Source organism: Staurois parvus, unplaced genomic scaffold (genome assembly GCF_062004578.1).
Source record: "Staurois parvus isolate SC_StPar_1 unplaced genomic scaffold, SC_StPar_1.0 ptg000715l, whole genome shotgun sequence".
Lineage (NCBI taxonomy): Eukaryota > Metazoa > Chordata > Amphibia > Anura > Ranidae > Staurois > Staurois parvus.
The window spans coordinates 866,590-888,981 of record NW_028318511.1 but is presented as its reverse complement, the minus strand read 5'-3'; the positions used below and the strand labels follow the sequence as shown (position 1 = coordinate 888,981).

The 22,392-nt window shown below is 43.0% G+C and overlaps 1 protein-coding gene across 3 annotated transcripts in view; it reads right to left on the bottom strand.

Moving 5' to 3' along the window:
* Nucleotides 1-22,392, bottom strand: part of MOB2 (MOB kinase activator 2) — a 90,162-nt gene that overhangs the window by 24,793 nt on the left and 42,977 nt on the right. Inside the window, exon 1 of one of the 3 annotated variants that reach the window (XM_089653525.1) lies at nt 15,210-15,364. The exons of the other annotated variants lie outside the window; for them this stretch is intronic. Coding sequence (XP_089509651.1) covers nt 15,210-15,319 — 110 coding nt within the window. The 5' untranslated portion in view covers nt 15,320-15,364. Of the gene's footprint in view, nt 1-15,209; nt 15,365-22,392 lie in introns of those variants that run through there. 3 annotated transcript variants of the gene reach the window in all.

Below are 22,392 nucleotides of genomic sequence, written 5' to 3'. Positions count from 1 at the left end.
AGGTAACAACATGCTGCAGCGTGTGCTCATAAAGAGATGAATAGCTGAAGGAAGCAAAAGAATAGCTTAAAGTGATATTAAAGCTTCCGTTTTTTTCTTTTAAAATAATAAACATATTATACTTACCGGCTCTTTTGCCCAGAGTAGTCCCAATCCTCCTCTTTTCGGGTCCCCCGATCAGTGCCTCCATGGAAAGTGGTTTTCCATGGGGGCACTTGTGTGGGCTCAATCCTGAGGCTCCTTTTCACTGGATTTGATTGACAGGAACCAATAACTTCTACTGCTATCAATCTGCCCAGTGAAGGACAGAGCCAGGAAAGCCACAAGGGGAAGGGGGCAGTCTGTGACACAGAAGGCTTACCTTAAAGCAGAGTTCCACCCAAAAGGGGTGGATTGGTCCCCTGCTCCCCATTAAGGATTGGCACCCTTTGGGGAGCAGGGGGGAACAGGTACGCAAATTTGACAGGTACCCGCTCCCACTTCCGCTGCGATCACCTAGGCGATCGGAAACAGAAGTTGTCCTCCTATCCTCCCTCCCCAAAGTCTTGTGTGACACGTGACAGGTCCCAGAAGACGACTGGGCCATTGAGGAAGCGTAGCACTACTCGTGAATGCGCAGTGGGTACCCGGCTGTGAAGCCGCAAGCTGTCACAGCCGGGTGCCCACACTGAAGATGCCAGCACCTGGAATACAGGACGGCCAGTGAAACGGGCTGTGGCGGGGGGCAACGTGGGATCATGGGACAGGTGAGTGGCTGTTTTAAAAAAAGTCAGCAGCTACAGTTTTTGTAGCTGCTGACTTTTATTTTTTTACAGAGTGAGTGGAACTCCGCTATAATGCATAGAATACATTAAAGTAAAAACCTAGAGGCTTTAGAACCACTTTAACCGCATGCCACCCAGCCACTGTACATATACGGTGGCAGAGCAGCACTCACAGGCGGTGTGAGGCGCGCCGCCGCCCTATTTGTCCCGCGGATCACCGCCGCAGATGTCAGTCGCCGGGTCACAGCCGCTCCTTAGTCCCGGCGATCGGCGGCAAACAGTGACAGACAGCACAGCTGCAGTAGCTGTGCTTTCTGTCACTTCCCTGTCAGCTCGAGGATGAGCTGATCGAGAAAGAAGAGTTTCTCTTTCTCAATCAGCCTTGTCCCGCCCAGTACACACCCCCGCCCCCTAGTAGAACACTCCCCTCACTCCTATAACCCTTCCCTGCAAAATAAAGTTAACCCCTTCCTCCCCATTGCCATTAGTACAGTGTCAGTTTTTTTTTTTTTTTGCACTGATCACTGTATTAGTGTTTTTGGGGATGTCAGTGACCCCAAGTCAGTACCCCCCAATGTCAGAATGTCCACCGCAGTCCCGCCATAAGTCACTGCCATAAGTCCCTGATTGCCGCCATAATTCGCTGATCGCCGCCATTATTAGTATGAAAAAAAAACTAAAAATCCCAGTATCTTTCCCGCCATTTGTAAACGCTATAACTTTCACGTAAACCAATTAATTTACACGTATTGGGTTTTTTTTTTTTTTTTAGCAAAGACATGTCGCAGAATGCATTTTGGCAGAAATTTAGGACTAAATTTGATTTTTGCATTTTTTTTTACTGGACATGTTTTATAGCAAAAAGTCCAAAATATTTTTTTTTTTCTTCAAAATTGTCAGCCTTTTTTTTATAGGGAAAAAATAAAAAACGCACAGGCAATCAAATACCACCGTAAGAAAACTCAATTTGTGGGGAAAAAAAGGATGTAAATTTCATTTATGTAACGTATTGCATGACCGCGCAATTGTCCGTTAAACTAGCGCAGCGCTGTATAGCAGAAAAATGGCGTAAGTTGCAGTATTTATACCATAGTTTGTAAACGCTATAACTTCCACACAAAACAATCAATATACACTTATTGGTATTTTTATTACCAAAAACATGTAGCAGAATACATTTTGGCCTAAATTTATAACCAACTTTGAGTTTACTATATATTTTTTATAGCTGAAAGTAAAAAATATTGTTTTTCTTCAAAATTTTTGGCATTTTTATGTTTATAGCGTGAAACATAAAAAGCGCACAGATGATCAAATACCACCGAAAGAAAGCTCTATTTGTGTGAGAAAAAGGATGTAAATTTCGTTTGGGTGCAGCATTGCATGACTGCGCAATTATCAGTTGAATTAGTGCAGCGCCGAGTAGCAAAAAGAGGCCTGGTCATTAAGGGGGGTAAATCCTCTGGAGCTCAAGTGGTTAAGGAGCCAATTTACCTTTTCAGAAAAAAATTCAAAGATGAACTAACACCCCATGTTCTCCCCACCACCTCATGCCCCACTGTACTCACATCCGTGGTTGCTGTCAATGCCCACACAGCCGATGTAAGGGTCCTGGGGATTTGAAATCCCCACTCTTCTCTGTAGGATTTCCAGGATGGGTTAGAGCAAATCTGACTGGTTAGCACTGGCACAGAGAATCATCAACCACAGAGGTAAGTACAACAGGGACTTTGAGGGGGGGGGGGGATTTGTAGGGTGTTAGTTCACCTTTTTGTTTTTACTGAAAGAGTGAACTTATACTTTAAAACGGACTATAGAACTCGACAATACATACACCTAGTCAAGTATGAGCCTATAAAGCAATCTGATGCAATTCACATCTCACCATCACTGACTTTTATTGAGCATCGTAAACTCAAGCAGAGAGGGTTAAGGCACAAGTTAAGACACACTCTACCTACAGTCAATAGAAAAAGGGCCTTTAAGCTGGTACTTTGTACTCTTCAGACTATATAGGAAATTTTACGCAGCACACGTACCATTTGGAAGAGCCACCAGAACGTTCTGCAATGTCAACTGGCAGCCGCGTCCACCCAGCTCTCTAGGAAATGTCAGTATCGAAGTTTTATCTCTGTTCCAATCTAGGTGGTCTAGAATTTCTAGGATCCAAACCAAAGCCTCTCCTCTGGCAAAGACCCATTCCAGGCAGCTGGCCTGACAAGGCACCGACCTCAAAATACAAAGCCCCTACCAGCACAGGAGGAAAGAGACCTTCCAGAAGGTCACCCCAAATATTTGTTTCCTTCCCCAGCAAGCACCACTGGCAATAAACTTTCTGGTGGGAGACAAATATTCATAACTTGTATTGTATCCCTTCACACTTTTGCCAAATACACTCCCCAGAAGGTAGACACAAGCAACAAACCTACATGTGCACATGCGACTAGCCTTGATGCAAATGACAGCAGCAGGAATCTCCTGGTTCCTACAGCAGTTTTTGCCACCTGTGAGCGGCTAGCTTTGACCACTGAGCCCTGTACACTTCAATGACAGGTTGGCGGTGGCTGCCACAGCTACAGATGGCTGTTTGCACCTACGGTGATTGCTGCTAGATCCCCTTTGTGTGTGGCCAGCAGCATATCCTTTAAAACCCGTACGTTGAGAGGTGGAGTTCACATGGATCAGACTTGTTTGTCGAGCATATTTCACTGTAAGATCTAGAGAATTTGTAGGCCAAGTCAATACCGCAAACTTGTTGCTGTGTTCCTCAAACCATTCTTGAACCATTTTTGCAGGGTGGCAGGGCACATTATCCTGTTGAAAGAGGCCACTCTCATCAGGGAATACAATTTCCATAAATGGGTGTACTTGGTCAGTAACAATATACAGGTAGGTAGCACGTGTCAAGTAACATCCACATGAACGGCAGGACCCAATGCTTTCCAGCAGAACATTGCCCAAGGAATCTCATTGTCCCTGCTGGTTTGCCTTCTTCCCATACTGCATCCTGGTGCCATTTTTTTCCCCAGGTAAGTAAGTGACACACAGGCACCCGGTCATCCAAATGATGTAAAAGAAAACGTGATTCATCAGACCGGGCCACTTTCTGCAGTTCAGTTCTGATGTTCACAAGCCCATTGTATGCACTTTTGGCTATGGACACGGGTCAGCATTTTCACTTCAACACTACTTTCACACAACTTCAGGGACAACATTCTTACCTGCTGCCTAATATAACCCACCAACTTTCAGATGCCATTGTAACAAGATAATCAATGTTAATCACTTAACCTGTCAGTAGTCAAAGTTATGGCTGATACAGAATAAGTAACGTGTGTAGGGGCAAAGCTCAGATAATAGAACAGTGATTGGAAGAGAGAACAAGTTGTTAGTAAAGTGTAGGAGCCGTGACTTTGTAATAGACCCTTGACTGGTACAGAAAACGCATAGAAGAGACTGTGTCTTAGACCAGATATAACCAGAGATAGGAGCTGCGTAGGTGCAGTGGTTATTATTAAGGATGTATAGAAATGGATATATTTAATACTTCATTTGTTCAGTATGTATAAATCAGCACAAAACGGTAGAACCAGTCTTATACTAGAGTTGTGATTAGCAAAGTACAAGTGTGGTAGAAAGTAATAGAACAGGTCAGTGGTTATGTACAGAGGAGGTTGTGGACTCAGAAAATGTTCTGTATATATAAAACATAGAAGCAATGAATATTACAGGGAAGTTTATGGGTAAGGCAGTCCCTTATAATGGGGGGGGGGGGATTAGTACAGGTCATGTACTTCAGAAGAGGTCATAAGAAGCCTTTTATTGGAGGTCACATGTTGGAGGAATAAGTAAACGTGTAGCAATAGAAGTAATGTAAGGGGTCAGTCATGATACGTAATGCAGAAAAAACGGTTCAGTAGTAACCCAACATTTAAATGCAAGGTCAAGAAGGGATTATTAAAGAGATTTTTTAAGATTTACCCAATTAAAATTAGCCTTGATTTACAGACAAACCTCCCGACTCAATATTAACCCCAATTATTAACAGTCAGGCCAGTTAGTGCAGGATAGCTTTTTTTTTTAATTCAATAACTGACAAATGTTCTGAAAACTGTGCTAAACTGGCCATACATTAGTACGTTTTCAAATGTGCATCTGAAAATTCTCAGTACATATGATGACTTGACGAACATCGTTCAAATGCATGTTTGGTTTTTGCTTTGATTTTGGAATGAATAAACATGAAAAAAAGGGGGGGGGGACGACAGGTCAGGTGCCAGCATATATGCACTTCAGAATTACCTCCGTTAGCCGCTTTCTTTTCTGTTGGTAAGAATCTGCACCAATGGATAGTTGGATAATCAGGAAAGGGACAAATATTTTTTCAAGGCAGTTTATGTGATTGTAAATTGTTGAATTTTATTTTTTAAACACAACAAACATGTCATACTTACCTGCTCTGTGCAATGATATTGCACAGAGCAGCCATGATCCACCCCCTGCCAGCACTCCTGGCCCCCCGCCCTTCTCCGAATGCTCTTGAGCCGCCCATGTGTGTCCACCACAAGACACACATAATCGAACTTAGCCCTGTTCCCTCCTCACTAGCTGTGATTGACAGCAGCGGGAGCCAATGGCGAATCAACAGAGCCGAGAGAGTCTCTACTCTCAGGCACAGTGCTGGATTGAAATCGGACTCAGGTAAGTATGGGGGGGGGGGGCTGCATGCAGAAGGTTTTTTTTTTACCTTAAAGCAGAGAATGCATTAAGGTAAAAACCTTCTGCCTTTAGAACCACTTTCAGCTGTGACAGATATTTACAGAGTACATAAAAACATTTGCGCACCTATCTCTGCCCAGAACAGCTTACAATCTAATTTACTTACCACCGCTACACAGGCAACTTGGTAATGTGTGTTTTCTCCTGTTAAAGAAAACCTGTCACAAGTGAAATCTAGAGGCTGTGATTGCTGTTCTCTCCTGAAAATGCTTCCTACTTGACTTGTGATTCTGGCCCCCTTTCTTCAGTACTTAGGGGCATTGTCCCAAAACAACAAATGCAGATAAGTACATTTAATTCTTCTGATTTTCTGCAGTATACTTGAGATAGGTGACTCATAGTTGTGAAGCTAAAGGATCATCACAAGACCAAGCAATTCGTGTTTTCAGAAAAGGGTCAGCAGTCATAGTCCTCATATTTCTCTTCTAACAGGTGAAGCAACCCTGCCCTAAGTAGTAATGACCCTATCCTTCATTTAGTGCTGCTGGGCTGTAGACAACCTGAACTTGGATTATATAGTTCTGCTTATTTTGTTTAGCTTTCCCTAACACCCCGGTCACACTGGGGGCGACTTGGCATGTGATTTGCATGCCAGGCGACTTGCAAATCGTATGCCAAGTCGCACCCTATTGTCCACTATTAGAATGGTCATACCGGTGTGGTTCAGACTTGCACCAATTTCTAAGGTTGTGCACACACTACTTTTGTTGCGATTTGCATAGATATCTGTGTCAGATGTCTTGTAAATCGCAACTGAAATTGGCAAATCACCCAATTTTGAAATTGTGCGACTTCACTGTAAGTCGCATGATTTCAAAATCGGCTTTGATGTGACCAGGGGCTAAGCTCAGTTTTAGGCTACCTTCACATGGGAGACTAGCCCCAGCACTAATAGTGGCAGGAAGCAAGGATTCGTGCCACAGCATGTGTAGACCCCGGGCCACAGCCTGTGTTTGACATTGCCAAACTGGATCAGAATGGTCTTCTAAGGGTACTTGCAAAATATACTGGTGTATGGACATCAGACATTCCTGGCAGTAAAAAATGCGAGGCTGGGCTGTATAGCACTTGTGCGTATCCACATGTACATGCACGTAAAAATTATTCTAACTTTACTTACTTCTAACTCTAATTTTACTCAAGTGAATATAGCATAATTGCTTGAAAAAATACCCATGACACAGATTTTTTTTTTTACTGATCTAAACGCAGCAGATGTTAACATGTCTGTGTGTACAGGCACAATGAGAACAATGGCCTGCATTTGCATCAGAATAAAAAAAAATATGCTGTGTTTTTTTACAAAGAGGCCAAGTGTGTAAAGCAGACTTGTAGGGTACATGCACACTAGATGCTAAAAATCAACTGCCTGGGACACTTTTCTCCTAGCAAGAAAACGCTCGACGCTGGTAAACGTGCATACCACGTTTACCCATGTCAAACACTTGGGCATTTATTCATTTCATTGACCAAAATAATGTATTCTGTTTACTACAATGAAAAAACGTCTGAGCGTTAAACATGCCTAGCGTTAATGCGCGTTTGACGTTTTTCTGCCAAAACATTCCTTTCCTAAAAACGATTCTTCTGCGTTCAGAAGAGGATCGTTTTACTGCTTCTAAACTATGGTAAAAGCCTATGTATGCATGGACACCCAGACTTTTATTAAGTTGAGTTCAGGGGGCTTTGGCAAAAAAAAAAAAATCCACTGCCAAAAACATGAGTTTAGGAACAGTAGTGTGCATGAGGCCTAAGCTGGCTGAAAGCGTTGCAAATACGTAACAAAAGTCTGCTTTACACACATACAAGTTGAAACCCATATGTATAAGTTCTTACTGTAGAAGAACATTAGTCGATTCTATTTCTGACTCTGTTCTATTTAAAGTAGTACTCAACTTTTTTTGTACCTTAAAGGCTACGTTTATCTTTAAAGTGGTAGTAAAGTCTATTATTTTCATTTTTACCGAAGGTAAGCCTTTACAAAGGGTCACCTGTAGGTACTTTAAATATCTCCTAAAACGTGCACCATTTAGGTGATCATGACTATAGCAGCACCAGAGATGTCACCGACGCATCACTGCGCAATGACGTGCCGTCCATTGAGAGAGCCCTGCTGCAGCCAAGACACACGTGTGCATGTGCAGGGGAGATGTTATCGTGGCTCGGCCAAATGCCCGCAGCCTGCCAACCCAGAAGGGAGACCAGGTGAAGATGGAAGCCCTAGATTGCCATGACAGCGCTCCACTGGAAGGCTTTATTTTCAGGCAAGTCTTTCATAATGCTCTTAACTTGCAGGGAGAAGATTTTTTTTTATTTAATTTTTTTTTGGTTTACTACCGCTTTAACAAAAAGTAATAAATGCATAGATTTTTGCAGGTAAAAAAAACAATGTGTACTTATTATTTTTCTCTTCAGGAGCCTGCAAAGTATTGCACTTGCAATCAGTAGATTGTAGGTGCTATGTCAGGCTCCTGAACACTCTTCCTCCAGCTTTCTACCCGTTTCACTGTAGGGCTTTCACCTTGACAGCTGGGGGAAGTGTGAATAGACTATGAGCGAGCTGATCGGCACACTTCCAGTCTATTGCAACTACAAGTCTGCTGCTGTGATGGATGGGACTTGTAGTTTATTCATTCACAGAAGCCTGGGAATTAATGACATGGCTCTGTAGGCGGATCCCTGCACAGCTATGCTGATTTTAAATGTAACAGCGATTACAGGGGAGAAGAACCACATCCCACTGTCACATGTAAGGGAGGGTTCTGAACGTGTTAAATGTTACACCCTAAACATAGGTGTGACATGTTCAAAGGTGAACTTATCCTTTAATGCATTCACAGAATTAAGGTAAAAAAAAAAAAAGCAACCCCCCATCTCCAAACACTTACCTATTGTCCTGGCACCACTGCCAGGTCCTCCATGATTCACACTGTTCACCCAAACTTCTAGCTTGTAGAGAAGAGATGAGCATAGGGTAGTGATAAGTAGGGGTATAGCTTGCTGGGCACTTTGTGTGTCAATGGATGCACACACTGACTAGCTAAAAGAGACACCCACAAACAAGAGAAGGGGCTGCTGTTCAGGGACCGGACAGAAGGAAAAAATAAAAATCAGAAAAGTCAGAGTAAATTCATACACCTGGGCCAGATGCCAGAGGTGCATTATGAAAGCAAGGCATCTAGCATTCTCAAAAAAAGTGTTAATAATGGGTAAACTCTATATGAAGAAAAAGTCCACATGAAGGCTGAAGGAAACTGGAAGATTTATACACACAATGATAGGAACACCTTGACACATTTTGTGCCACAGCATGTATTCAAAAGACTCTTAGGATTAGGCTTTGTAAATGCATCAAAGGGTCTCGGTGTTTGTATGCATGCTGCTGAAATAACCCTTCAGGTTTGCATCAACCACCGAAGAGACTTGGTTTTCTTCATGTCTTGGTGCTTCAGCTCATCAAAGCTGTGGACCTGGGTCTAGAGACATGCGCTTTCCCTGTTCTCTTAGTTGTAAAGTAATGGCAATCTCTGTTTCTTCCATGGCGTTTCTGGTAATGATTCCAATATTCGTAGTACTAGGTGAATTGTACCGGTTGGCCTATTCTCAGACTTGAAGTATTTAATGTGCTTCTGTTACATGACCCATCTATCTACCTCAGATTCTTAGTTGGCAGGACAGTTCACCCGTACACTGTCCTATACCAACACCTTCACACAGAGCCCTTTATACAAGACGTTCTCCAAGCCGGATGTGCTTTTTCCCTCCTCATACAAGTCTACATTTGTTCTACACATAAGTCTGCCAGGCCACAGTTCTTCAAAAACCTCACATTAACAGATTCATGCCAGAGATTGTGGAGAATCCATACCTCTGAACATCTGACAACCAGAGAGAGCTAAGCCTGTGAGCTGAATATACAGCTAGTACAACTGCCCTGGACCACAAGCCCCATGGCCACCACCCTATAGTCTGCCCCATATACAGTCATGTGAAAAGTAAGTACACCCCATAGTAATTGTTGACTATTTCAACTTATCTGAACAGGCAAACACTGAATCTTGATGATATAAGTACCTAGAGATGAAAGGTGATATACTTGGACAAATGGACATCATGTATTCATTCTTATAAGGTCTCATACACATGGGCACAAAAAACCCTCTCTTCGCACTTTATATAGTGGTTTTTTACTTCATTCCTCCGGATCTGAACTCAGCACTATTATAGCCAATCTGTCCATGTACAAAGCGGCATTTAGCGGTGTAATCTGGAATGTTCAGCATTTTCAAAAAAGGGGGGGGACCAATCATGCACTTTAGAGAAGCATCTTGTTATATTTATGTGATTTACATCTACATGCTTCTTAAGGCATATTTTCACGTAAAATGTATTTTAGTGGAGCTTGTAGCCTGGATGAAAAATTACACTCTTCTAAATGCAGTACTGACATATGAGCATCTAAACGCACACAAATTCTAGACGTTTACATGCAATTACATGCCGCTTTTATGCTGAGGTTTCTGCTGTCCATTAAGAGTCAAACTATAGTTTGCCATTAAAGATAAAGGTAAATACCAGGCCTTCTGGAACAAAGTGCTGTGGACTGATGAATCAAAGGTCAAGTTGTTTTGTCAAAGTTAGGTCACATTCATAGCGGGCTTCTTCTGAAATGCCAGTTGACTGACTGTCTTGCCAACATGGCATTCAATTGTAGGGGTCAGGACTAAGCTCATACTCACCTGACCTGCCGATCCTACAGATAACCGAGCTCCCCCATGGTCCAGCAGTGGACTGTTCCAGTCTGTGGAGTGTATAATGAGCGTGGGGACGTCAGGAACAGCTCATTTACATTGGGGGGGCAGCAGCTGAAAGGACCGGTCTTGTGCGGGAAGGATTGGCAAGTCAGATGAGTAGATCTTCAATGCCCTCTCCCATAGAACAAAACAAGCATTTGCCGGCACAGCCCCACCGCACGGGCCACTCAAAATTTGATCACAGATTTCTGCTTTACAGAGTGAACAAAACTTCCATAACATTGGCAGCTGCTAATATGACCATTTTACATCGTAATGAACCAAGCATTGCCGTGATAGCATAGGATGATGTAGAAGTATTATGGGTTGGGTTCAGTTTGAGGGTCAATAGATGAATATTATTTTCTCAGGTGTGACAAATTATTTACCCAGGTGTGTATAACACATGCGGGAAATGGTATTTGTGCGGAAATATTGTATGCCAAAAACATTCTCACTCCAAAAACCACCAAACAAATGGCATAAAAGCCAATGTTCAGGAGCAGAAAATTAATCTGTTAAAGATAAGAACCTGAAGAAAGAGCCCTTTGCTGTTTTTCTTTTTTTCCTTTCACATGGCTGGACTCTGCCAAGTGGATCCACTTGCGCAGCAGGGTATCTGTTCATTGATCCCCGCTGAGCAGGCGATGTCAGGTCCGTGTATTCTCTGCTTATGCAAAGCGGACATGGACACAGCCCACTGTTCTCTATGGGGTGGTTGGATGTAAACGGACCGCCTGTCCGTTTACATACAACGGTCATCTGATCTGATCCGCCAGATGGATGGGGAACATATCACCATCCGTCTGTTTTTAGCGGATCAGATGCAGGCGGGAGTACACAGACACATACGTCAGTATACATCCACCTCCTTTGGGTGGTCAAATCGGGTCTGCCTGAAAAACGGACAGACCCAATAGGTTTGCCCGTCTGAAAGGGACAAAAACTACATCCTCTAATACACCTGTACAGAGAGAAAAGCATAGTTCCATAGCGGACCTCTTCGAAAATGCTAGTTGCCTGACTGTCTTGCCAACATGTTCAAACTCTTTCAAGCCTACAAGTATCAAGAGATCTAACTTCACATGGATTATCGGATGCTTGCTTGTTCCAGGTCAAGGACTCTGATTGAAACCAGAGACAGTCGAGCAATAGGCATTCTCAGAAGCATGTCAGCCTCCAGGTTTCCTGTACATAACCACTGTTTTTTCAACGCAGTTTCTTCCTAAAGTCCCAAAAGACCGCAAAACTGGGATGGTCAGCATGCAAAAGTCCCCTCATTTGTGCGCGCACACGCACGCACGCACACGCGCGCACACACACACGCTCACTCTGTAAAGTGTAGGACATTGCATTTTGAAATGCACAGCTAGATGCTACTTCTGCACAAAAAGTCTGGGGCTCCCGGGACACTCAGGAGAGGCATTTGTGGAAACAAAGTATATACAGACACATCGAGATGACCTTTACTCTTTATAGTTCTTGACAGGTTTGTTTTAAAGTGCTTCTCCTTACAAGTAATTATTTTTCATAAACTGCTAAACCTGTCCAACGTTTGACACCTATGTTAAAATAAGTCCGCTCAGTGCACCTTACCTTCATTTTATAGAATGCAGTGCTCTGAACCACAGACTACCTTACCTTCATATCTACAGGCACGTCACCAAGAAAATAAAGACTGTGCTATAGGGCAGCACGGTGGCTAAACGGTTAGCACTTCCACGTGGCGGTACTAGGGTCGTTGGTTCAAATCTCAACCACGGCACCACCTGCCTGGAGTTTGCATGTTCTCTCAGTGCCTGCGTGGGTTTCCTCCAGGTACTCCGGTTTCCTCTCACATTCCAAAGACATGCTGATAGGTTAACTGGCTCCTGTCTAAATTGTCCCTAGTATGTGTATGTATGAATGTGAGTTAGGGATCTTAGATTGTATGCCCCTGGAGGGTTAGGAACTGATGTGAATGTAATATATATGTAAAGCGCTGCGTAAATTGATGGCGCTATATAAATACCTGAAATAAATAAAATAAACAAAGCAGTCGGCTGCATAAGAGGCTGAAAATAACATCCAATCTGCAGCTATACAGCTTTCAATGCAACATTTGCATTGCAACCGAACCGACCACAGTGCACTTTTAACTTCAGTTTTTTGCTACTGATGTCGATGAAAGGAAGCGCATGTTCCCTGGAGCCTATGTGCCCGCTGGCTTATGACAGGACCGACAGGATCCCGATTTCTACATTAATATTACCTCCGCTGACATATATACATACATTTATATACATGCTGAATTTAAAGTGCACAGCCCTTTTACAGAAACACCTACATTTTTAGGCTCCATGCACACTAGCGTTTTGTATAAGCTGATAATAGCATTTTAGTAGCGTTTAGGAGCGTTAGCATTTTATAAGTACAAAAAAAAAAAAAAGCTGTTGTTAGGAGCATTTTAGTAGCGTTTAGCGTTCTTTATCGGTCAGGAAAACGCTCCCAAAAACTCCACAAACAATTTTTTTCCTGCTCCTAAACGCTGAAGCTTTAAAAACGCTTCTAGCTTAAAACAGTGTGTATGATGGACACATAGGAGAACACTATTAGTTTCTAGGAGAAGAAAAAAAAATGCTCATAATAGCTTCTAGGAGCTTAAAAAAAAACACTAATGTGCATGGAGCTTTAATTTCATTTTATGTTCCTGCAGAGTTCCTCACAATCCCCCCACCCCCCCCAAAAAATGCCTGTGCACCTTGTGGGCATTCTCCTACGTAATGGTTCTTTTACAAGTTTTTGTCCAGTCATAGCTTCAAATGAAAACTCCAAAAGGTCGGGGTCAATGTAACAAATCATATTGAAGAATGTGTATGCTGCTAAATGAAACATTGACAAAGTCATTAACTGTATCCAATAGGCGTTTGTGCGTTTCTACACCAGCAAATACTTATTAAGTTAAGGTCACACACATTTATTTTTCGCCCCACAAACTGAACAAAGACAATCCTGAGGCCACTTTCACACTGCTCCACTGCAAAAACGCAGTAAAAATGCATATGTGTTTTTGCTGCATTGCTGATGCATTTTGCATCCATGCAGAAAAAAACATGACTCAAAACGCACCAAAAACGCAACTGCAAGTGCGCTTTTGATGCATTTGCCATTCATTCCAATGGGGAGATGCGTTTTTGGTGAGGTTTTTTTACTGCAATAAACATGCACCAAAAATGTAGCTTGCAGGACGTTGAATAACGCAATGGACCCGCAACAGACCAGTATGAAGAGTTTCATAGAATTTAATGGTCATGCGTTTTTCTAACTGCTTTTCTTAACACAAAAACGGAAGGAAAACAGATCAATGTGAAAGCAGCCCGACAGATTCCTCCACCCACCCTGCAGCTATTGTACTCTGACAGCCGGCTTTGCCAGCTGTCAAAAAACCAGAACACTGCCTGCATCTGACTGGTTGCTGTTAAGCTGACAATCTTCCACCTCGCTCCTTGGATTTTTCATTCAAAGAAAGTCTGGTATGAGGGTGCCGACAGGGCCATCCACAGACCAAATTTCAGCCGATAAATTCATAATTGGCTCCATGTTTGGTCACTTTAGAAATACAGATGCTATTAAAACAAATATTTATTACAGGTACTTATATAGCACCATAAATTTACGCAGCGCTTTACATATATATTGTACACTCACATCAGTCCCTAACCCTCAAGGGGCGTACAATCTAAGGTCCCTAACTCACATTCATACATCCACATACTAGGGCCAATTTAGACAGGATCCAATTAACCTTCCAGCATGTCTTTGGAGTGTGGGAGGAAACCAGAGTACCCGAAGGAAACCCACGCAGGCACAGGGAGAACATGCAAACTCCAGGCAGGTGGTGCCATGGTTGGGATTTGAACCAACGACCCTAGTACTGCCAGGTGGAAGTGCTAACCATTTTAACCACTGTGCTGCCCTATAGCACAGTCTATTTTCTTGGTGACGTGCCTGTAGATATGAAGGTAAGGTAGTCTGTGGTTCAGAGCACTGCATTCTATAAAATGAAGGTAAGGTGCACTGAGCGGACTTATTTTAACATAGGTGTGCAAACTCCAGGCAGGTGGTGCCGTGGTTGGGATTCGAACCAGTGACCCTAGTACTGCCAGGCAGAAGTGCTAACCACTTACCCACTGAGCCACCACCGGCAAATACACTACAAATAGCACAAACCAACTTCTTACAACTTTATCATGGCTACATTTTGAAGCTAAGCACCTGAACATTTGATCAAGTTGTCTTTTTGTACCTGCACAAAGCCTCTGACAACAATCTCATCAGCTCTCATTCCAATGGAATGGCCTAACCCAGATGTTCCCATATTCCCTGGATTAGAAGATGCCAATCAGCATCTACTAGGAGAGCAGAGAAGCAATCAACATACAACCAAGCTCTTGTTAAACTCATGGAAAGGTATCTCCGTTGCCGATAACCGGTCAGCCTCTAGTGCGGGTCAGAACTGAAAACAAATGACTGGTTGCTTTTCTTGAACTCCTTTTTAAAAATATTCAAGCCTCCATTTTCCACTGTAATCGTCAACCACTTCATGGTAGTAAAACCAGAGCCGGATATCAATGCCATCACAGCAAGATGAGCCAGCATGCACATTGCATAACACGTATGCTCTACAAGCCCCAACCTGTGAGCTGGTATTGCAGATGTTCCAGCTCAACTTACAAAAGGTATGGCAGAGCCGACATTAACTGGTTAACCTTCAACAAAGAATTCTTTACAGGACTATGAAAAAGGGGAGATCAGCCAGCTGCAGCTAATATACCTTAGCTTAAAAAAAAAGAGAAAGAGAAAAAACAAAAACACAAAACCCAACAACTCGTACCTTAAAACTCTTCCCACTGCCTGCAGGACCATCTTGCAACTAAATCCAGATTTTGGGCTGCCCGTGAGCAGGGTCCTGTCTGGAGAGAGTGGAGTGGGGTCTCCCAGCATTCTCACATAATAGACAGACAGCACAGTGACAGGACCTGCTCCAAAACTTCCCAGCACATACAGTAAAAGGGGGGGAAAACCAAGCCCTCCCAGGCCCTCCTCCAATGGTAGAGCGAGGAGGGAAAAGGGAGGGAGGCAAGGAGGAAAACAAACAGTCTGAAAGGTCTTATTCATAGAGAGGAGGAGAGCAGTCACATCCAAGATCCCCCCTTCTCCCAAATACCAGGGCTAAAAGATAGCACAGACAACTCTCATCCATCCCGAGCTGACATTTCTGGTGAAGACGTACTTTTATCCCAACTTGCAGCAGAAAAAGAAACATTTCTATTACTTCACCGCCTCTCGCGTCTTCCTGATATGCCAAAATCAAAAGATCTTCAATTAGTCTGAATGAATGCAAAATCAAATTCTTCCTAATTAGCCTAGCTGGAGTTTACATAATCATGACAGTGTGACGCTTCCAGAAAATAGACTGATGGATGATAGGAATAATATAGGTTGCAGATGCTTCCTTTCTGATCTATTGTTATCAGTGATTTCCTTCAGATGACAACTAATCTGCCCCTTTATCTCACTGATAAACCCACCCTTGAAATCAAAACGTGTACACAGATCAACTTCCTTTATTAAAAGGTCCAATTCATTTGTTGGATCGCTTACATTGCATTGAAACAATGCTTATTTCCTGCTGACAAATTATGAAATTAAATCAGTATTGAATGTATCCTCTACAGGTCTATGCTATAATGTACTAGTATGCACTAAATATTAGCACAATATGGCAGATTTACCTGTATATTAGGTGTCCTCCAGCTCTACGTTGTCAGTTCTGGCGCTGGTCACAAATGCTTCCATCTTTGGCTGCTCTTCCTTCCAGCATTCCATCTGTTCATCCACTTGAATGGCTGGCCCCCAATGAGGTCACACCCACGCATGCGCACGGGAATCACGTCACTGCGGCACAACACTATGCTGACAAGAGGGGTGAAGGATTTATGACATATGGACCAAAAGGGTCTCTGGTCAGAAAGACTCTGCTACTTTAAGCCCCGGGTCATGCCAGGCCACTTGCAAATCGTAGGCCAAGTCGCACCCTATTGTACGCTGTTAGAGCGGTCATATAGGTGCAGTTCAGACTTGGTCAGAGCCACACCGATTCCTAAAGTAGTACATGCACTACTTTTCATGCGATTTGCATAGACATCTGTGACAGATGTCTTGCAAATCGAAATTAAATTGGAAGGTCACCCGACTTCACTGTACGTTGCACGATTTCAAAATCGGATTTCATGTGACCGGGGGCTTAGGGTTGGTTCACACCATGTCCACACATGAATCACACAGGAACGTGCTGTGCAATTCAGACCGCATGCAAAACACACTCTGTTTGCGATCTGCAGCAGGTGTGAATAGAAAGCCAACGACACGCCAACTCCCAACCATGGCACCATGCCAGTTTTGGTAAATCAGGCAGCACAGTGGCTAAATGGTTAGCACTTCCGCCTGGCAGTACTAGGGTCATTGGTTCAAATCCCAGCCACAGCATCACCTGCCTGGAGTTTGCATGTCCTCCCTGTGCCTGCGTGGGTTTCCTCCGGGTACTCCGGTTTCCTCCCACACTCCAAAGACATGCTGGTAGGTGAATTGGCTCCTGTCTAAATTGGCCCTAGTATGTGTACGTATGATTGTAAGTTAGGGACCTTAGATTGTACACCCCTTGAGGGTTATGGACTGATGTGAATGTACAATATATATGTAAAGCGTTGTGTAAATTGACGACGCTATATAAGTACCTTAAATAAATAAAATAAATGCAGTGCATTTGCCTGCACTGGATCACGTGGTACTTTTGTACCATGTGATCCACTTGCAGTGCATTTTAAAAAGTAGTACATGCACTACTCTTGGTGCTGTGTGATGCGTTTTTAGCCTATTCCAAATTAACAGGCTGAAATCACACTGCACAGAACCGTACGTGTGCAGTCCTGTGCGACTCAAGTACGGGCATGGTGTGAACCGGCCCTAAAAGCAATTGTCTCATGTATACTTGCATGCACTTTGTAGGTCACAGAATACAGTAAAAAAAAGTCTGCTTTCACACTGATCCATTTTTCTTTTGTTTTTGCATTAAAAAAAAAGGAGAAGAAAAACGAATGACCATTAAATCCCTATGGAACAGTTCACACTGTTATGTGTCAGATGAGCTTTCAAAGCTTAACTTGCTGCATTTTTGGTGCATGCTTGTAGTTGTAAAAAAAAAAAAAAAACAGGTATAACGCACAGGAAACATGATAAAAACTCCAAGGAAGGAGTGTGAAAGTAGTGTGTTGGAAAAAAAAATATTTTCTAAAAAATGGTCTGGACAGATTTATTGGTAGGTATATAAAATATAAATAACTGGATCACAAAGATATTTCAAACAAATTGTTTTTTGAAGACGTGTGATAATGAATCAGTCAGGAAAGTAGTCCCTATGCTGTTTGGTATCATTGCGTTTGCCACACTGAACATGGATCAGAGAAAGCAAAAGAGAATGTTGTTTGAAGAGATCATAAAAAATTTTAGAACAGCATGCCAAAGGTAAAGACCATAAGAGCGTCTCCAAGTAGTCTGATGTGCCTGTGAGTACAGATGCATATAGGACAGTTTTGGTCCACGGGAATGTAGTCAACCTCTTTGTATGCGGCAGCAAAAGAAAAAATAACAGATGAAACAGCAAAATGGTACATAAAGAGCCAATGAAAACTTCCAAAAAATATACAAACTGAACTTCAAGGTCCAGGTGAATCAGTGTCTGATTGCTCCATCTATCATTTTTTGAGAGACAGTGGGCTCAAAGGGCTTAAGACCCAGGAGGATAGAAAAACAATGAAAAAGCCAGACTGGAATGTGCTATCATGCATAATGACACAATACTTCTTGAATTATGTTGGACAGATTAGGTAAAACTGGAGCTTTTTGGATAGTCACGTCAGCTCTATGAAAAAGAAGCTCTCAAAGAAAAGAACACCATACCTACTGTGAAACATGGAGGAGACTGGGTTATATTTTGAGGATGCTTTGCTGTGTCCAGCACAGATTGCCTTTAATCTATACAGGGTACATAGAAATATCAAGATGCCCCTTGAGCAAAACATGGATCCTTCCAACAGGATAATGATGGCTATGAACAAAACACTGGGCTATTCCAAATGGCCTTCCATGAGCCCTGAAACATGCTGTCTGGAGAAAGCACCCATCAACCTTGAGACCGCTTGAGCAGTTTCCTCAAGAAGAGTTGGCCAAACTACCTGTTGGCAGGTACAGAAGTCTCACTGAGAGCCATAGAAATTGCTTGTTTGCCGTGGTTTCCTCTAAAGGTTGTGCAACACAATATTAGGTCAAGGATTCCATCATTTTTGTCTTTGCCATTTTCATTTATTATTCTGCTGAATCAAAAATAAATGTCTGATTTTATTTAATAAATATAGACAATGATGGATGCCAGTTACTCAGGTCAGTTTCAAGTAATTTCACAGAAAAGCAAATTTAAAGCCCTAAACAGTCCATTGCTATTCCTCCTCCTGTCTGTCCTTCAGGTTCTTCTTTGGAATGCACTGTATTATTAAACATACAATGACCGGATGCATGCTGACTCTCACTAGCATGATGGCATTCAAAGCATTTAAAAGGACACCGCAAACGGTGATACTAACTCCTCTCCAGCTGCAGACTGAAAGTGTATATATAGCTAGAGTAACACATACTGCACACAAAAGCATCATCCAGCAGAACCAGCTGTCATCCCATCTGAAAGCATGATGGACCTCAGGTAGAAAAATACTGATAGCGCTTACATAGTCTATAGCAGGGGTCTCCAAACCTTCTAAGCAAAGGGCCAGTTTACTGTCCCTCAGACTTTAGAAGGGCCGAACTGTAGCCAGTGGGAGTAAAAAATGCCCCATCATTGATTTTAAAAGGAGAAATAGTGCCCCACTGTTGATATCAGTGAGAAGAAAAGTGCTCCATTGTTGATATCAGTGAGAAGTATAATGCCCCATTGATGGTGTCAGTAGCTCAATGGTGCTCCATCATTGGTGACAGCTGGTGGAATAATTCCCCAAGGGCCAGATAAACTCAAGCAAAGGGCCACATCCGGCCCCCGGGCCGCAGTTTGGAGACCACTGGTCTATAGGTATGAGGTTACAAAAGTCACTGACTTCAATGAAGTAATCTGTACCAGTTTAACTGTGTTCTTTATTTTAACAAGCAATCATTTTCTGATCCACATATTCCTTTCAACTACCCAACTATGAAAGGCAAAGGGAGATCTTAGACCAAAGCAGTGATAGGTATCTGTATTAGAGAGGTACCATGATAAAAAAAAGATGCCAGAGGAGACCTGAAAAAACTCATCTCACAAATAAATATCTTTAAAAAAGTTTTAGTTGCCCGCAGCAATAGAGGTGACCTTTATTTTCACTTTTCTACTAGACAAACATCCAACTACTAAGTGAACACAAAGCAACACAACTTTCCAAGGTTTTTCTTATGAAACACAACCTCACTGGCCTAGTTGTTGCCCGTTACAGTATTCCTGAGTACATACTCCTACATTAACATGGAAGGGAATATTTTAATGGCTGCCATAGCCGAACAGACCATATGTGATCATAAAGCTCTCTTTGGTCCTAAATAGACAGATAACAGACCCAGTGATGCAAGGACCCCAGACATGTTCTCACTTTGTGCGCCATAACAACATTTTAGTGAAAGGTTTGTGTGAACAATATCTAAATGTCGTCCAAATATAGACCCCTGAAGTCTGCACCTGCTTTAGGTCATACAGAAGCCCTTTTGTTCTAAATGGCAGCAAAAGACAACTGAGTGAATGTCCAGATATCACTTCAGACATCCAAAGAGAAGCAACTATACAGGCCTCTAGATGTCACACAGAAAACATACGGACAACAGGCCACAGCCAGGAGTGTCTTCAGCTACATATATAGCCATCAAAGTATCCACAATCTGACCAAGAATGCTTACGTAGAGTGAGTACTTACACAGAGCTACACTTAGCCCCGGTTCACATATATGCGGCCGTGCGTGTCGAGTTTTGCGCAGGCACGAGAGCCCATTCATTTGAATGGACTCCTGTGGCCCGTGACATGCAGGGAAGAAGTCTCTGCATTTCTTCAGAAAACACAGCCCTCAGTTCCCACTACGGTTGAGTTTTCCAGTGCGGGCGGCGTGCCATTAGAACCCGCGGATCCGCATTTCTCTGTGCAGGTGGTGCGGCTGCACGGATTTTCGTGCGGGTCTGCAGTGGCACCACCTGCACATATGTGAACCTAGCCTAGCTGTATGTCTGTGGAGAAGGCTGCAAAAGCACTTAAAGTGGTTGTAAACCCTTACATATACCCAGTGACTGAGCTCAGGTGATACACAGAGATGAAAAATTCTCCTACATAAGTTGTACCTGTTTATCTACGGCCACCTTTCCACTACCTCCATTCATAGTACAGAATTTACACAGGATCTCTCAGCTCTGAAAAGCAGGGGGCAGGAATCTGTTACATCAGTGAGGAGACCTCCGACAGCTGATGGAGACACACCACCCTTCACACAACACAGGGGAACTCAGGCTATCAATCACAGGCTGTGTCCTCCCGTCACCTTTTTTCTCTTGGTGTCAGGAAAACTCATCAGAAGCAACTCGTGCTTATAGCAAAGGAATGAGGCAGCAAACAGAAATTACACTTAGCACTCAGGATTAAGACAAGCACACACTATAGAGGGATATGATTTGTTCATATTTTATGTTGGAGGTTTACGACCAATTTAAGCTTTCCCCAACACAGCCACTCCAAGGAGAAAACAATAGAGGGCCACCAGGAAAAAAAAAAACAAAAAGCCCATTAACTTTCCCTGGGCAAAGATCAGGCAGGTCATACCAACATATAATTATTCACCCACTTGCAGAGATCTAGGACTCAATGTGATATCAAAGCAAAAAAAACACACCAGGCAACTAGTATTAACAGTAGGAGGTGTGCAATGGCATCCCTTCTCCTGTAAAAGAGGAAGATGAAGCAGGGCAGCACAAAAAAAAAACAAAACAAAAAAACCCCCAAAAAACACAGTTTTAGCCTGGGTTCACATATATGCGGTGCGGTATATTGCATGTGATTTGCACAGGAACCGCACCACATTCCTGTACAAATCACATGCGATTTGTGTGTGGTGTGATTGGAGCCATACATTTTGCAGCACCCTTTTTTGGGACCGCACTAGAATAAGATTGCATGGGTATTCACACCTATGTGATCCGATTCCGCACATCGCACTGCGTTTTGCAGACCGTTTTTGGGGTGTTGTTAACTTAACATACAGACATGCAGCGGTTTGCATGAACGGGGTGAGATTCTGATGCGGTATGGAATTTGCACAGAAAACACTGTGAATTCCGCACCGCATCAGAGTGAACCAGGGCTAAAGCAGGACCCCAGTGCCCAAGCAGGGTCTCCTTCTGTCCTTGGGCTCCTACACAGAATGGTGCGGACATACTGACATGCGAGCAGCATTCTGTGCAGCAGTATTGTGAACCCAGTTTGGTATGATGACACATCTACAGTTGTTAGAGTTGATCTTGATTACCTCCATTTTTTTTTTCTTTTTATCTACAAACTGGATGGGATTTTTTTTTTTATTTGAAGCAGCCATAATGATACTTTGTAAAAGTGCCACTATTAGGCCACATTCATACTTACAAATGGGATGGTTTGCAATTTAATGCACGAGACCCAGTGGAGGTAGCTTCAGGAGGGAAGCCCCATTGAAAAAAAAATGGCTGCTTGAGCAATTCTATGCAAGAGGCTGCGAATAGCTGCTGCAGCTGTCAGTCTCCCATGGCTTTCAATGGGGCATCTCAACCACAACGTATTGCGGGGAACCCTCTCTGGGTCTCCCACATCTAATCGCAAATAGCCCCATTCACAAGTGTGAAGGGGGCCTTGAGAACTGCCTAAGTCTGTCTTGTTTCAGAAAAGCAAACCTGGAGGCAGAGCTCTTTGAACCACACATTTGAACATTAT